At 36.2% G+C, this 17,701-nt stretch overlaps 2 protein-coding genes across 3 annotated transcripts; both read left to right on the plus strand.

The window, feature by feature from the left end:
* Window positions 1–1,576: 1,576 nt before the first annotated feature.
* LOC137825517 (serine/threonine-protein kinase STY8-like) lies at window positions 1,577–6,334 on the plus strand. Its single transcript, XM_068631199.1, has 3 exons — window positions 1,577–2,309; window positions 2,902–3,982; window positions 5,813–6,334. Exons 1-3 carry the CDS (start codon window positions 1,942–1,944, stop codon window positions 6,101–6,103), a joined length of 1,740 nt encoding a protein of 579 aa, XP_068487300.1. The 5' UTR covers window positions 1,577–1,941; the 3' UTR covers window positions 6,104–6,334.
* A 3,349-nt stretch (window positions 6,335–9,683) lies between these two features.
* Window positions 9,684–16,887, plus strand: LOC137826464 (ubiquitin-activating enzyme E1 2-like). 2 transcript variants are annotated; one of them, XM_068632433.1, is made up of 8 exons: window positions 9,728–10,013; window positions 10,173–10,214; window positions 10,443–10,813; window positions 11,831–12,048; window positions 12,876–13,670; window positions 14,462–15,327; window positions 15,436–15,868; window positions 16,068–16,887. In XM_068632433.1, exons 3-8 carry the CDS (start codon window positions 10,456–10,458, stop codon window positions 16,662–16,664), a joined length of 3,267 nt encoding a protein of 1,088 aa, XP_068488534.1. In that variant the 5' UTR covers window positions 9,728–10,013; window positions 10,173–10,214; window positions 10,443–10,455; the 3' UTR covers window positions 16,665–16,887. The 2 variants fall into 2 exon arrangements, with proteins under 2 accessions (XP_068488535.1, XP_068488534.1); XM_068632434.1 differs by lacking the exon at window positions 10,173–10,214 and having other exon boundaries at window positions 9,684–10,013.
* The last annotated feature ends 814 nt before the right edge of the window (window positions 16,888–17,701 follow it).

The following is a 17,701-nucleotide window of genomic DNA, read 5'->3' on the forward strand; positions in this document are numbered from 1 at the left end:
ATAAACAATTTACAATATTTTCTCACTTCTAACAAAATAAATAGTTGAAACTTAAGATTATTTATTGGACTGAAAAAGTAGAAGGAAAGTGATTCATTGTCCGGAAAGTGGGCCCTCTGAAAAGAAAAGGAAGAGGAAACAAAAAAGGCAAGTAATTTGTCACAAAACTGATTGATTCCCCTAATTAACGGGCCAGATAAAGCCCATTATTAATTGATTTATGAAGGATGTGGGCCACATGGCAGACCAGGTACCAACAACTTTGGCCTCCTATCAAGCCCCTTGGGGCCCACATAGTTCAATCAATATGACCATCTATCATCATTTATTTTGCCACCTTCCACTGTAATCAGTGCACTCACTTCTTCTCTCTTCTTTCAATGGACTTTCACAAAACTTACACATATTAAAAAACTACACAACTCAAATTGCTGGAAAAAAATTCAAAACAAAATTACACATTTTATCAAATATAAGACCAAAAATAGCATTAAAAAAATTAAAAATTATTAATAATTTAGTTTATGATATTCTCGGTATATCGATCATTCGATACAACCAGACAATTCAGTATAAATAATTAATCGCTCTCTAAATAGTTCCATAAAAGTTATAAAAAAATAAAAAATCAGAAAAAAATAATAATTATCCAACTATAACACTTATCAATAACATTAATGACAGAAAACAAAAATCAGTTAAACATTTTATTCTTTTTTTTTCTTATCTTCTTAGTTTTGTGCATTGAAGGAAAAGTGTGAATATGTTTGAGTAAGGCCGAACAACAACAATCCAAAAACACTTCTTGGTATATTTCCTGATATAAATGTATGGTAATGCAGCCAACCAAACATGACTTATGCACCCTTAAATTTGACATTCAGAAAACTTAACACCTTTAAAATCAAACTATACCCAACATGTTCAACTAGTTTGACACAGTGGTTTTTTAATTGAATTATTTCCCAGGAGTAATAAATTGTTGTTTTACTATGGCTTAAAACTTTGACCAGTTTATTCTTTTTGCTCTGAAAACATTCATTCACTAATATTTGGCATGCCCCACTTAGTTAAATTGAAAAAAAAATGTTATTTAAAATATGTATTTTCAAATTACTTGGTTTATTTATGGCAAGGAATTAAAGTATTACTCTACAAGTTACCAGTTTCTCATAGTTAGTAATAAATCATTTTATATAGATGTAATTTTTATTAACTCAATTATTAAATTATAATTATGTTTTTTATATTTTGTATCAAAAGTAAGAAAGCATATTATAAACAACATTCTTAACTTTATGTATTTTAAAATATATATTACGCCAATTATACCAAAGGAATATTGAATAATATGAGATTATGTATGACTTGTATGATAAGTAGTTTGAATCTAGTGATTTACATAAAGATCAAATGTACTTTACAATGTGAGAATATACATTGGCAATAGCGGTTTAAGAGAAAATAATAGATGTTTTTGTTAACTATTAGCATTACTCTTCTAACCATTTATGCAAGGTAGAAGGAGACTTTTTCAACTCATAATAACACATTTTTTTTCAACTCATCACATAACCCAACACAATTTGACACAACAAACTCCAAGCTAGTTCGAGTGGAATAATGAAACATGTTCTTTTATGTTGGGGGAGAAGAGGAAAAGTTGTTAGTAAAAAAATGTAAAATACTAAGTAGTGTTAAAGTAGAAATGAAGATAGTTGAAAAGCTTATGTTGTAGTGGAAGGTAATCCATGGCATGGCACTGAAAGAAAGTCTCTTTTGTTTTCCATCTTTGTTTGTTCAGTGATTTATTTACCTAAAAAAGTTGTCATCAAAATATCCGGCGGTTACATTGCAAAATGATTACACTCATTTATTACTCCTCATCGCTCACTCTCTCCATCTCCACTCACCATCTTCCTCTCTCAACCCAATCCAACAATGGCTGCAGCTTTAGAGTGCTGGTCCAGCCGCGCCACCACCGCCGCCGACGATGACACGGTGGAGCAGGTCCTCATGCGCACCCATCACAGATCCGAAGGCTCGGCTTCCACCCCCAAGGACCCCTCCTCCATCCCCAACGTCCACAAGAAGTTTCAGAAACTCACCCGCAACGTCTCTGAAGCCATCGCCTCCTTCAGAAACTCGCTCAACCTCGATTCACCTCCTTCCTCCAAAGCTGATGCCTCTTCCCGGAAACTTGCCTGGGGAAGTGTCGTTCGCAACCTCACTCAGCTCTACCCCGGAAGCCAACTCCCCGAGAAACTCATGTCAAACATCCGCAAGCATTATGATTCATTGCCCCTCAGGTCCCAAAAAATTAATGTCACCCGAAGTTTTTATCTTTACTAGCAGTTTCCTTTTTGGGTGTTGTGGGAAAGTTCGAAGTTTTGTGCGTTTGGAGAGTTTGAAAGTCTTGACATGTGAGTGATGTGTCTCAAGCTGATCGTGGATGGAAACTTTTACATTGTGGCTCAACTGGGATGAGGTTGTTTTGAAAATGTTGATGCGGTCGCCGATTTTGTCAAGTTTCGATCTTGCCATACCAATGCTTGATCTTAGTTTCCGCTTTTCGTTTTTTCGTCGTGGGTTTTGCTGTTTTTCATGCCTCACCCTCCCAAGTTCACTCTGTGTTTTAAATTGTGGCTGCCATCTTGGTTTTATCACATTTCTTGTTGATAAATGCAACTGATGCAGTCGCAATTGAAGTTTAGATACTTTAAAAACCTTGATGTTTGTGTCTGAAATCGCGGTGGTGGACTTTTTTTTTAGTGAAGCTTTTAGCTTTAAACGACTTAAAAGACAACGGATATGGGTTGTGGAATCATGGGTGTTTTTTTATTGCTTTTTCTTCTTATTATTATTTTTTTAACAAGATGTGTTTTTTTCGATGTGTTGCAGTTATGCACAGGCTGAGTTTGATATGAAGGATGTGTTTCTTCACATAAAGTTGATGGAGCAAGCTTCGGAGAGTGACCAGCCTGCGATTTTGATTCAAGAGGAGTGTGATGATGAGGTTCAAGGTACTGCTCTGAGGCTCACGTTTGCTTGCAACTCTCCAATTTCGTGGCCTGCGATGTCGGGGGCATTGGATAGTTCCTCCATTTGCTGCAAGAGGATGCAGATCTTTGAGAAGAAGGGTTTCACCTTGGGAGTTGTGCTTCTTGTGGTTCAGTCTGGGCATGATAAGTTGGTGAGGACCAGGGTTGAAAATGCTCTGAAGTTTGCTATGAAGAAGCCTAAAACTGGTGCTGTGAAGCTTCCTTTCGGGCTTTGTGGGTGCCAGGAGGAAAATTCCAAAGGGAGAGATCTTGTGGAGATTGAAGAAGAAAACGGTGATGGTTACCGGGGAAAGGAGTTTGAGAATTCAAGTCAAAGGATTCAGCTTCAGGTGCCTTTGCCTTCTTCATGTTTTGTTGTTTCAGTGGATGAATGGCAGACCGTAAAGTCAGGTGGGGATGAGATTGAGAAATGGTTGTTGAACTCAGATAGTGTTGAGTTTGTAGAGCAGATGGGGCCAAATTCGTATAAGGGAGTATATATGGGAAAGAGGGTTGGGATTGAGAAGCTGAAGGGATGTGATAAAGGGAATTCTTATGAGTTTGAGCTCCACAAAGATCTGCTGGAACTCATGACTTGTGGTCATAGGAACATTTTGCAGTTCTGCGGTATTTGCGTGGATGATAATCATGGGTTGTGCGTGGTGACCAAGTTCATGGAAGGTGGATCTGTTCATGATCTGATGTTGAAGAACAAGAAGCTGCAGAATAAGGATATTGTGAGGATTGCAGTTGATGTGGCTGAAGGGATCAAGTTTATGAATGAACATGGTGTTGCATATAGAGACCTTAATACACAGAGAATTCTGTTGGATAGGCACGGAAATGCTTGCTTGGGAGATATGGGTATCGTCACTGCCTGCAAGAGTGTTGGAGAAGCTATGGAGTATGAAACTGATGGTTACAGGTGGCTAGCTCCTGAGGTTTGTCCCTATTCATTCGCGCTCGTTTTATTTAGCAAAATACTTGTTGCAATTGCGTAAAATTGAGTCTCAGGAATATGTTCCATAGTCATATGTAGTTCTGTAGTGTCTTTGCCATGCATAGTCCGTAATATTCTCCAGCTGACCATCACCCTTTTCTTTATAAGAAATAAAAAGTGAAGAATTTGATCACAATTTGGTATCTATCCTTTTTGAAAGATAGGGTCCCTACTTCTCTATAGGTCCTCATGGCTTTTAGGTAAGATAATGGAGGAGAATTTCTATGCTTTTTACCTACTGTTCTCAAGAAAATCTTTTGACACAAAATGGTCTGCTTCTTCTAAACATAGGGTGAACATATCCTAATGCTCCTATCCTATGCTCATGGATTCGCTATATGCTTCCTCAATCAATAAAAAAAAAATGTTGCTTGTATCTTATGCTTATTTGGCCAACCTGGTGTACTCCTATGGGAATTTTAGAACATTACCTACTTACCAGCATTGTAGCACCTAATTACTCAAGCCTTTTTCTCTTTCCCTTCTTACTCTGAAAAAAACAGTTTATCTCTTGCAGTCTAACTCTAATGAAGTTTCTTAAAAATCTCACTGTATCCTTGTTAAGTTTAGTGCCTGTAATTTGTTCATTGTCCTAAATAATGTTTCAGCAAACGTACTGTTCAGGACTAGGATCAAATTGTAGTTTGAATTTTCTTCTCTCTCTATTTGTCCTCATATACATACACTATCTAGTTCGGTGACAAATTCCAGTCTAAAGTGTTTTAGCTATCTTATCTTTTTTGTCTGTTCCTCATGTTTCAGTACACCTTGAAAATGACATACTAGATGTTCAACTATAGGCAATTAGAGTAACTTTGGTGTGTTTTATTGTCTCAGAGAATGCTGTTTAGATCCATTGTATGTAAAGCAATGCTGAACTATCCTAGATTTAAAAGAAACTTTACGTCACTTGTCCTGGCATCATTGTTAGAGCATGCCTAACATGTCCTAATAATTGTTTTTTAGCTTTCACTTTTTTGTGTTTACCTTTATCTGGGCACTCGTGTATATCATTAGGAAAATAAGTGTGCTTGTGTGATACCAATTATACCAGAATTAATTCCTTGCTGGAGCCCGCATGTCCTAAGGCTTTAAGCCTTTAGCATGATCTTTTCCCCAGCACTCTAGCTATTTGTCCTACTGATAAAGGGTACTCACAAAGCCCTCACACCTCGTGTGCAGGCAGAAAAAAACACACAAAAGCTACCCACTAAAGCCATTCATTCAAAGAGAAAAAGTGATAACTGAATAGAAAGACATGTAAAAGTTTTCACTCACAAGAGTGATTATTTGGTTGTTGTGAATAAACAACTTGGTTGTCATACTTTATTAGCAAGTCTTGCTTGAGAAAATCTCGTTACACATCACTTACAAACACACCAGTTCACGTGTGTAGGTGACAAACATTCATCTTGCGTGACCCAGACACAACCACACAAATGACTGAGATGACAAGTTGTCACCATGTACAGTTGTGAACTAATATGTTTCCTTATAATGTTTAATCAGACTCCTTTTTTTTTTTACTTTTAAATGTGCATGTTATATTCTCTTTAAAAAAATGAAAACCAGTGATTGATTAATTTTATAGATTTCACAAATTTTTTCCTTGTAAGTCAATAAATTTAATAGCATTTTATAGTTAGATGAATCCTTTACACATTCAGTGCATTCACTATTTACTCTCTTTTTTTTATTCAAACATGACAATAGTTACATTGTCTTCATACTCACTAGTTTTTTTACCTTTTTCTTGTTGGGCTGAGAACAGATAATAGCAGGGGACCCAGAGAATGTGACAGAGACATGGATGAGTAATGTGTATAGTTTTGGGATGGTAATTTGGGAGATGGTAACTGGTGAGGCAGCATATTCTTCATTTTCACCTGTGCAAGCAGCAGTGGGCATTGCTGCATGTGGCCTTAGACCTGAAATCCCAAAAGACTGCCAACAAACTCTAAAATACATTATGACAAAGTGCTGGAACAACACCCCTTCCAAACGCCCTCAGTTCTCTGAAATCTTAGCCATATTGCTGCGACCAAACAACAACAACAGATAAACTTCTATAAATATCAAGTTCATGGACAAGGAAATGATATGTCCATGGATAAACATGACATGTATCCCCTTTTATGGCAGTAATGAAGATGTAAATTTTCTGCTTTTCACAATCTTGTATTTACTGTCATCTCTTGATGACAAATCCAAATGTCTTTGTCATCATAATCACACTGTTTTCCACTTCATGATTGTCCGAAAATGAGAATATATTACAGTTGAGAAAACAAAACTAAGTACTGATATATTTTACTTAGTAAGTAGTTCAAAGTATATAGTTTAGTGTTTGTAATCTTGGTTCACTTTGTTTATATGAAAAATAAATGCTATTTAAAGTAGTTTTAATTTGGATGGTGTAAATGGATTAACCTTTGGTTATTTTCAGCATGGTATTCAGACATAACTACCATTTTTTGTGTTATTTTTCTTAAACTTAAAGTAAAACATTTTAAAAATGAAGTTGATGTTACTTGTTACCATCAAAGTTTGTCCTATTGCAACAAACAAGGTTAACATTTATGAGAGGTTATGTAAGAGCTTTATCTTGTGAATACTAGGATAATGTTGTGAGGGATATAAAGGGCAACAGATGACACGTTTTTGGGGGCCTGCTTATGGTCATTTTGTTGGTTCTTCATTTGTTTGTTCTGCTGTGGCTATCCCAATGGTATCAAAAAGGGTCCCATTTGATTTTGTGTTTCTTTAGTGGTGAAAATAATCCAACCCTTTCAGCAACGAAGTGATGTGTTTCTTGCATGTGCCGGGCACAATGATGTTTACACATATCTGTTCCCATGGTTGAGCCTGTTGAGGGAAAAGTTTAAGCAGGAATTGAGTTGTAGAACATGAACCAGATTCCTCAATTTACTACTATTTTCTATTACTTTTGTATGCATGAACCTGAAATTTTGTGCATAGGACAAAGCATTTCTTTAAAACAGTGATTAAGAATTCAGGATAAAGAATCTATTACCAATCTCCAAAACCTATTTTTTATGTACAGAATATTTATGAGAATGTGAATCAATTCTATATTTATAAATTACAAATGTACGGATAGTGAAATTATTGGTGTTCTTAATATCTCCGTTACACATTCGTATCATTTTCTCTCTCTTTTATTTTTCTTTTCTATTTGTATTTCATTCCCTATAGTTTTCATTTAGAAAGTTATTACAGAAAGGGGATTTGGCTAATGAGGGAGAAGTGGATTTTTACTTGAGTGAGGGATTTGGCTTAGGGGAAGAAGATAATTTTTAGTGAAGAGAGGGTTGGTAGAGAAAGATATTTTTAATTCATAGAAACATGGTTTATTCCTTTCAATTTTTTTATGGTTTTCTATATTCAATGAGAACAATGTCTATCTTCAATCATAATGTTGCCTATGATACTGCTACAACAATTTATTAAATTTAGTGTTATAAATACTTTTTCAAGGTTAGATGAAGTTATAATTTCATATTTTTAGATCATCTGTTATCTAAAATTTCAAGTTAAAAATCATATAAGTGTTATAATTATTATAGTAATCTTTCCCCTTACATTTTATTTATTTTACCTTATTCAAATTAATATAATGATTTTTTTAATTATTGTATACAAAATTAGTGTACTACCCGACCCATGAATCCGGGTTTGGCCCAAGAAGTCAAGGCAATTAATATCCATCAAAATGGATAACCACATGCAGATATTTCTAAGATTTCGCTATTAACCATTCATCGGTTATTTCAATAGTTTTAATAAAATATGGGATGCATTGTGAAACTTGGTCCCTTTTAGCGGTTATTGAGTTCTACCATCTATAAATATACTTTCACCGAACATTTCTTATTTACAGAATTCTTCATACTCACTTATTATTTAAATATTAATACACACTTATTGTTTTTGTTTTGAGTATTTGAGAGTTTTTTTTTTTTTACTCAATACTCAATAAAGTTTCACAATCCTCTAACGAACAGAGTGGATACCGTCAAAACTCAAATTTAACACCTTGAAAGGTTAAACGTCAAACTCGATAAGAATATTTAGCGTCAACTGTGGAAACCAATGAGGTTCTAAAGACAAATAATTTTTCTTTAATGAAATGGAAAAGTGATTCTAAAGATGAATCCTCGTTCCCTTAGCCCCTAATTGGGGAACTTGTTTTAGTACGCCCAATAGTTTCATATCGTTTAGGAGTCGAGGTCAAGGGCAATTTAATATACTCCTTCCTCCTTCAACCCTTTGAGACGCCTTTTAAGGACAAAATTGTAACGGAGTTTTGAGATCCAAAACAGACAATACCTTGGATGCGGTGATTGACCATAAGGATGTTATCTCAACGAACATGAAGTCAAAACATTGACACCGTCTGTGGGAGATCAAAGAGGTTCCAAAGACAAATCCTCGTTCCCCAAGGGAATGGAAAATTGGTTCCAAAAATGAACCCTCATTCCCTTAGCTCTCGATTGGAGGTTTGTTTTGATACGCTCAATAATCACACATCGCTCAGGAGTCGAGGTCTAAGACACTTTAAATACACCTTCATTCCTTAAACCACCAATACATCTTTTAAGGACAAAATCGTGACAAAGCTCCACGATAAAAAATAGACAATACCTCAGATGCGGTGATTGACCTTACTAATGTCATATTAACGGACTTGAGGTCGGAATATTGGTTCCAAAGACGAATCCTCAGTATCCACCTCTTTACCAAAATTGTCACCAAACCATGATCAACCTTTAGATGTTTGAGCTTTACAATTTCACCAAATCCTACTTACTCTGGTATGAGAACTACTAGAGGATGTGACTCGAGCATTGAATGGCAGTAGGAAGACACAATGTTTCTTTCCAAATCCTAATTGCGCCAAGAAAATTAGACAAACTTTAAATAAGTATTCAACAACTGGAGCAATGACACATAAATTAAGTTACCATGAAATCAATGTAGACAGTTTTGTGTTCTTGTTGCTTCCACAACAACATTTTAACTTGCAAAAGACTCTTTTAGACCTTCAAGTCATGCATTGATGAGTTTCGGTTTTGCAAATCACTAATCCAAGTGGATGACACATTCCTGTAGAACAACTATCAGGGAACCTTAGTAGTGACAATTGCACAATACAAGAGGAACAACATAATCCCTACTGCATTTGTTATTATTATTGTTATTATTATTATTGAAGGCGAAACTACATATGTTTTCTTTATTAAAAAACCTAAGGAGGTACATGACACTCCAAAAACCTATGCTTAATTTTAGATTACCACTGTTGTGTGTGCAAAATTGGAAGTGGATGATTGAGAGTATGCATATGTGTGTATTGTATCGAACACATTACACAAAAATTCGTAAGACAATTGAAAATACAACTTCAACAAATGACATTGTAAATATGAATAAACACTTATATTTTAAAACCAATAATTTTTATTTGCCATGTTATCTTAAATTCTTTATTTCAATATGAAAAAACACACACAAGTAAGACTAGAGTACAACGTATAAGGAAAACCAATCCAAAAATAACAACTTGTATTATTAGATCAACAAATTCAAAGTAAGAATTAAATTTTCCAAAAATCGAACCTATTATCCAAAACCATGCTATATTAACAAATATTGGGTGCAGTTTGCCATGTGGAACAAACAATGTTCTATGTGAGATAAAATTTTCTCTCTTTGGCTTGTGAGGATCCAAAACGAAGGGCACATAGAATATTTGAACGTGGTTTGGAGTGAAGGAGAACTTAAAACGGCGACGTGGCAGGTGCTCATCCCGGTGCATTCTTTTTGTCCACCCCGCTCGCGATTCTTCCATAATCACAGTAACAGGCCCACTCTCTCTCTCTCTCTTTCTCTCTCTCATTGCTGCAAGAGAAGACAGAGAGAAATGGTAGCGAGAAAAGGCAAAACCCTAGGTGCGTAATTTTACATGCAAATCCATAAATACCCTTCTCTCTCTTTCTATTTCTCTTGTACCCATTCTCATCTCTCACACACACTCACCTTACATTTCCAAACCCAGCTTCGAAGAAACCTAAACTAACTTTCTCTCTCTCTCTCAACGATTCGCACAGTTCAATCTGATTCCATTCCTTCCTTCTCTCAAGTTTCATTCGGTACGTTCCCTTCCCTCAATTCCATTCCACCTAGATTCAGATTCGTCCACTTCTTCCTTCGTTCTTCCAACCTCGAATCTCGTGCTACTTAGGGTTTTGCATAGTTTATTATTCTTAAATATCGTCACTGGCATGGATCTTATTTCTTATGATTTTGGTGGTTTCAATTTGTTTGATTTTGGTTGTGCTGATAATTTCGATGGTGCGGTTGCGTTGCGTCTTATGCAGTTTACTGCACTATATGCTTCCTAGAAAGAGAGCGAGCGAAGGAGGAGTGGTAGTTGAAGGAGAGAGTGACGCCGCCACCAACAACAATACTTCGAAGAAAGCTCGGATCACCTGCTTTGCTGCCTGCTCGGGTGCTGCGGAATCGGCGGTGAACGACATCAGCCAGGGATTCAGTAGCGGCGGCAGCGGCGGGGACAACAGCGGCGGAGGGAACTCGATCGAAGGAATGGCGTTGGGGGTCTCGAACCCAGCGGAGATCGACGAGGATCTGCACAGTCGGCAGCTCGCCGTCTATGGCCGGGAGACCATGCGGAAGCTCTTCGCGTCCAGCGTCCTCGTTTCTGGGATGCAGGGTCTTGGTGTTGAGATTGGTAATTGGGTTTTCTAACGCTTCAATTGGAACTATTTTAATTTTTTCAGGGTGTCTTGTTTATTGTGTTAGTTTTCGTAGAGGTCATTTATGCGAGTGATGGGGATAATTGTTAAATCTTTGGGGGTTTTAGGAGTCTGCAAGATTTATGAATCATGCTTATTCGTAAATATTTGCATTCATTTCTTCATAATCACCTACACAAAAGAACATTAGAAGGTATCTTGAATTGAGCTTCTCTCCTAAGATAAAATCAACTTAGTGGATTTTTGTTTTTGTCCTGCCACGGGTTTCCCCTAGTCACTGGGCCAGATACTACAACTTGTGCATTTGACTTCTATAGAAGCTCCTCTCATTTAACTTCTTCAAAAGTTACGATACAAAAGTTGATTTTAGCTTTAAAGAGAAGCTCTGTGTATATAGGGTTAAGCTCTGTGTATCACTCCTCTCACGCTCTTCTTTTCTACTATTATAAAAGGGTTACGGGAAAGTTTATCTACTTGGTAATTATTCTAGTAGTGGTTTACCCTCCGCCCCCTCTCTAAATTAAATAAAAGAAAATAGTTTAATTGTGTTGTTTGATAGGATTGGTGCTAAGAGGATTGGTAATTTGGTCCCTTGTCCCCTTTGTAAGCTGAAAAATGAAGTGAAGGGGAGTGATAGACTTATACAATTCACGATCTTGTTATTTATTGTACATGCTTAAAATGATCGCTAGTTGCTCACGCTGCTCACTATTTCAAACTTTACATTGTTGATTTGAGAATTGGGTGTTATTTCACTCTATGCATATAGCTATCATCTGGTTAAAAGTCATCGTTTCACATCTTTGGGCAACCTTGTTTGAAGGTTCTTACTTATGTGCTACTTTCTAGTTAGTTAAAAGAGTATGTACATAAATGTGGAATGATGTTTAAACCATTTTTGGGACTTGATGTTTTTAATGGTTTGCCATATAGATTTAAGTAGTGTAAGCTTTGTTGTTTTTCTGTAATCAAATAAAGTTTACTACCTGCAGCGAAGAATCTCATTCTTGCTGGGGTGAAATCCGTAACCTTGCACGATGAAGGAAATGTGGAGTTATGGGATTTGTCCAGTAATTTTCTGTTTTCAGAAAATGATGTTGGCAAGAACAGGGCAGTGGCTTCTGTTAGTAAGTTGCAGGAACTTAACAATGCGGTAGCTGTACTAAGCTTGACAACTAAGCTTACAACAGAACAACTTGCTAATTTCCAGGTACTTCCAATCTTGTCTCTTCTCCTTTTTCGTTTTTGGAACCTTATTTTTTTCTTAAATGCATTTATTTGTACATCTGCCTCATATTATTACATGTGTGCTGTGACATGTTTTGTTGTCCATTGAACTTTTGGAAGAAGGATTTCCTCGTGCATATGTTGAAGGGTAACTTCTAATGTTGGATAGTTATTTGTGTTCAATGCCATGTACTTGAATTTCTGCATTGATGCTCATTATTCGCAAAACCTGGTGATTAAAACAATGGGTGAACAATATTGTGCCATTTTAAAATGTGATTGATGAGGGAGGGGGGTTCCTGTTAATGCATAGTCAGTGTTTTTTATGTCTGTAAGACTACTACTATACTTCTATTTTGCTTTACATATGCCTGAGTTATTTGTTAACTTAATTGTGCTTCTGAGTGCTGAATGTAATGAGGCACTTGGTTATTTGTTTTCGATTTTATTTGAAGTTAATGAAATTTTTTTTTGTTGATAATTAAAATGAGGCATGTGTATGTTATGTGTGTATCGATGATTGTGAGAGTAGTATGATATGTATTCTGGGGTAAGAGTATTGGTAGTAATGTGGTCACCTGGTATGAGACAACTAATTGCATGTTAAACCTGATCAGTTCTGTACAGTTAATGGAGGAGCATGTTTGAATTTTCTTGACCATATGAGCAAGATTTATTCTTGTGAATTTTACGACTTTGATTTGATTTAGATTTTGAATGTTGGTTAATGGTGTACTTTAATGTGAATTTTTCCTGCTTATCTGCAACATGATTCTATTGTATTTTTTATTTATTTCAACTATTTTGTAGGCTGTTGTTTTTACTGAAATCAGTCTTGAGAAAGCCATTGAATTCGATGATTACTGCCACAGTCATAAGCCTCCTATTGCCTTTATTAAAACTGAAGTTAGGGGGCTTTTTGGTTCTCTGTTTTGTGATTTTGGGCCCGAGTTCACTGTTTTTGATGTTGATGGAGAGGATCCTCATACTGGCATAATTGCATCAATCAGCAATGACAACCCTGCTCTAGTTTCTTGTGTTGATGATGAGAGGCTCGAGTTTCAAGATGGAGATCTGGTTATATTCTCTGAAGTTCATGGAATGAAAGAGTTGAATGATGGAAAGCCAAGAAAGATAAAAAATGCTAGAGCACATTCATTCACTCTTGAAGAAGACACTACAGATTATGGTAGATATGAAAAAGGTGGTATTGTCACGCAGGTTAAACAACCAAAGGTTTTGAACTTTAAACCACTGAGGGAAGCACTCAGTGATCCAGGTGATTTTCTTCTGAGTGATTTTTCTAAATTTGATCGCCCACCCCTACTGCATTTAGCATTCCAGGGTTTGGATAAGTTCGTATCCGAGATAGGTCGCTTCCCTGTTGCTGGTTCAGAGGATGATGCACAGAAACTAGTATCCATTGTCAGTAGTATTAATGATGGCTTAGGTGATGGAAGGTTGGAAGATGTGAATGAAAAACTTCTACAACAATTTGCCTCTGGTGCTCGGGCAGTATTGAACCCAATGGCGGCAATGTTTGGTGGATTTGTAGGACAAGAGGTTGTAAAGGCATGCTCTGGGAAATTTCATCCACTTTTTCAAGTAAGTAATATTGTTCTTGGTCATTCATTGTGTCATATCATATTGTATTTTGAAATGTTGTGTGGTGCAAGTGAACTGTGCCCATATTGTCTTACCCGAAATATTTTTCTTGGACTTGGTCAACCATTTAGTTTGTGTATTCAGTTTGCTGCTTCAGTTGATGTTTTGTTCCTCTGAATCTTGTATACTTTGTTGAATTGATTCATATAAATGAAATTTGATCTTGACTAAGATTTTGATTTTTGGAGAGTGTACTTTTCTTTACGGACAACTTGGAACCATTAAGGTCGAACAAAATTTCAGTTGATATCCTCCTTTTTTATTATATACAGACATCCCTTAATTGATATACTGCATAGCACTATATTCTTTGTTATCTTTAACTCGTGGCAATACTGTAGGTGTGTAACTGAAATCGCTGAAAAGCTTTGTGCTCTGGTCCACTCACACACAAGTGTACATGCCAAACTTTAAGTAAATGATTTTATATATGGATTAGTTTAAATACTTGATATAGTAAATGATTTTATATATGGATTAGTTTAAATACTTGATATTCTAATGGTGTGTGGGTAGGCAATCAGGGTTCCAATCCAATAGTTCCAAAATATATTTGGCATTTTTATGTTTGCTTAGGATATATAGAATACTAGAAATAATTTGAATCAGGCAACTATATGTAGTCCGTGTTTCAATTTTTTTTGTTTTCCTACTTATTGGACCCTTTATTTTTTGAGGTTATAATGTCTTTTTTGCAGTTTTAATTTTAGTTCCCTGTCTGATCTTTGCAGTTTTTCTACTTTGATTCTGTGGAGTCGCTTCCTACAGAACCACTGGATCCTAATGATTTAAAGCCGTTAAATAGTCGTTACGATGCACAGATTTCAGTGTTTGGACAAAAGTTGCAGAAGAAATTAGAGGATGCTGAAGTTTTTGTTGTTGGATCTGGTGCATTGGGATGTGAATTTTTGAAAAACCTTGCCCTAATGGGAGTTTCTTGTGGCCAGGGAAAACTGACAATTACTGATGATGATGTTATAGAAAAGAGTAACCTGACTAGACAGTTCCTCTTCCGTGATTGGAATATTGGCCAGGCAAAGTCTACAGTTGCTTCTTCTGCTGCTGCTTCTATAAATCCTCGTCTGAATATTGAAGCTCTGCAAAATCGTGTTGGCCCAGAAACTGAAAATGTGTTTCATGACACCTTCTGGGAAAAGTTAAGTGTTGTGATTAATGCATTAGACAATGTGAGCGCAAGACTCTATGTTGATCAGAGATGCTTATATTTCCAGAAGCCACTTCTTGAGTCTGGTACTCTCGGAGATAAATTCAATACGCAAATGGTCATCCCCCACCTGACAGAAAATTATGGTGCATCAAGAGATCCACCTGAGAAACAGGCGCCAATGTGTACTGTTCACTCCTTCCCTCATAACATTGACCACTGCTTGACTTGGGCTCGGTCAGAGTTTGAGGGTTTACTTGAGAAAACTCCAGCTGAAGTAAATGCATTTTTATCTAATCCAAGCGAATATACCAATGCGACGAGGAATGCTGGTGATGCTCAAGCAAGGGATAACTTGGAGCGTATTCTTGAGTGTTTGGACGAGGACAAGTGTCTGACTTTTGAAGATTGTATTTCATGGGCTAGGCTAAAGTATGTTTGTTTGATAATATATGCTTATGTTCTTTTGTGATATTGTCAGAGCTTGTTAGATTTTTTTTTCTGTGCGGGCTACACTCATACGAGGTTTTTTATTCACAGGTTTGAAGATTATTTTGCTAACCGGGTAAAGCAATTAATTTATACTTTTCCTGAAGATGCTGCCACTAGTACTGGAGTTCCCTTCTGGTCTGCACCAAAACGATTCCCTCGTCCTCTGGAATTCTCATCATCTGATCCGGGTCATATGCAGTTTTTGATGGCTGCTGCTATACTACGTGCAGAAACATTTGGTATTCCAATCCCTGATTGGGTTAAAAATCCTAAGAAGTTGGCTGAAGTCGTTGATTTAGTGATTGTACCTGACTTTAAGCCCAAGAAAAATGCAAATATAGTGACAGATGAGAAGGCCACCAGTCTCTCTTCTGCTTCTATAGATGATGCAGCTGTGATTAATGATCTAATCACCAAGTTAGAGGTGTGTCGGTCAAAGCTTCAACCAGATTTCAGGATGAAACCAGTTCAATTTGAGAAGGTCTATTTTCTTTCATATAGTTTTTGCTCCCTCTGAATTTTCAGTGTTGAAGTTTGGTGGTTTTCAATTGGGGGTTTTAGTTTGATGAGGTTTTTGTTTGTATTTGCTGAGGAATAGGAGTTTCCACCTGCACTTCATTTATTTATTATAATTTACATTCATCCACAGTTAAATTGACCTTTATGCTGTAAAATTACAGGATGATGATACAAACTACCATATGGACCTGATAGCTGGGCTTGCCAACATGAGGGCACGGAACTACAGCATTCCTGAAGTTGACAAACTCAAGGCCAAGTTTATTGCCGGGAGGATCATTCCAGCAATTGCAACATCAACTGCCATGGCCACAGGATTTGTCTGCCTGGAGCTGTACAAAGCTTTGGATGGAGGACACAAAGTCGAGGACTACCGAAACACATTTGTCAACTTAGGAACGCCTTTCTTTTCCATGGCAGAGCCCGTTCCACCCAAGGTAATCAAGCATCAAGATATGAGTTGGACAGTTTGGGACAGATGGATCGTGAAAGACAATCCTACTCTAAGGGAGCTTCTTGAGTGGCTGAAGGCAAAAGGTTTGAATGCTTATAGTATTTCATGTGGAAGTTGTCTGCTCTATAACAGCATGTTCCCTAAGCATAAAGAGCGAATGGACAGAAAGATAGTGGATTTAGCTAGGGAGGTGGCCAAGATGGACATACCTTCAGACCGAAATCACTTGGATGTTGTGGTTGCCTGTGAGGATGATGAAGACAATGACATTGACATCCCCCAAGTATCCATCTATTTCCGTTAGGGGCTCTTCAACCTATCAGGTGTGTCTGAGACCTGTCTTTAGTTAGAACAGATTATGCTTGACTTTCGGTTCCATATTCATAATGGGTATACACATGGCCATACTTCGACCATATATTTCATATTATATATGAATTGAAAAGTAACTTGGTTCTTTGTATGCTATCTTGTTACCCTTGCCGACTGCATTTGCATAATGGTAGAGAATTTCAATTTACTTATAATTATGATGATGCGTTTCTAAAATTTGAACAAGTGTATTAGGCGATTTGATCAGCAATAGAAATAGTAATTACTTGAATATCGGAATGGAATCTGACAAGAAACTTGAATTGAGTGATGAAGTGATTGTATCGATTGATCTGGTCACTCAAAGAAAGAACTCCTTTCCACTTTGCAGATCCTGTAATTTATCAGATCTAATGTCTTCATTTCTCTATTCAATAACCTTTTTAATCACTTTGGTTAACTAGTTTTACTTTACATTCTTTGAATGACAACAATGATATTAAGGCATGCAGTTGTTTTGAACCAGTATTTCTAATTTTTTTCATCCATCATTCGTTTGGTAATGCTCAAATTTTCTAATTATTTATCAAACTATGAATTTGATGATGGATCCTTCCTCTAGTGCAAAGGATCCCGCCCCTTAAATTTCTTTTATGTACTAATCAATCTAAAATAAATTTGCATAAATCATTCTAAGAGTTTGTTCAGATCCAAAGTATGAAAATTAATACGTTCATGAATAAATTGTTTTGCGTGTTTATAAATTATAATAAAATATTTATTATATAATTAATTATATTATTAATATTTATTTGGATATGTTTTTGTTATAATAAAGTAAATAATTATAATAATAAACAAAATATAGCAAATTAATGTTTTATAAACATACGTTTCTATACTATAAAAGTGAATATCTATATATGTATATATATATATATATATATATAAATAAATAAAATAACAAAAATTATTTTAAATTTTGTCACTAGTTTTGTAGTGTTAGATTTTTATTGTTCTCGAGTTGAT

Source organism: Phaseolus vulgaris, chromosome 8, assembly GCF_000499845.2.
Source record: "Phaseolus vulgaris cultivar G19833 chromosome 8, P. vulgaris v2.0, whole genome shotgun sequence".
NCBI lineage: Eukaryota > Viridiplantae > Streptophyta > Magnoliopsida > Fabales > Fabaceae > Phaseolus > Phaseolus vulgaris.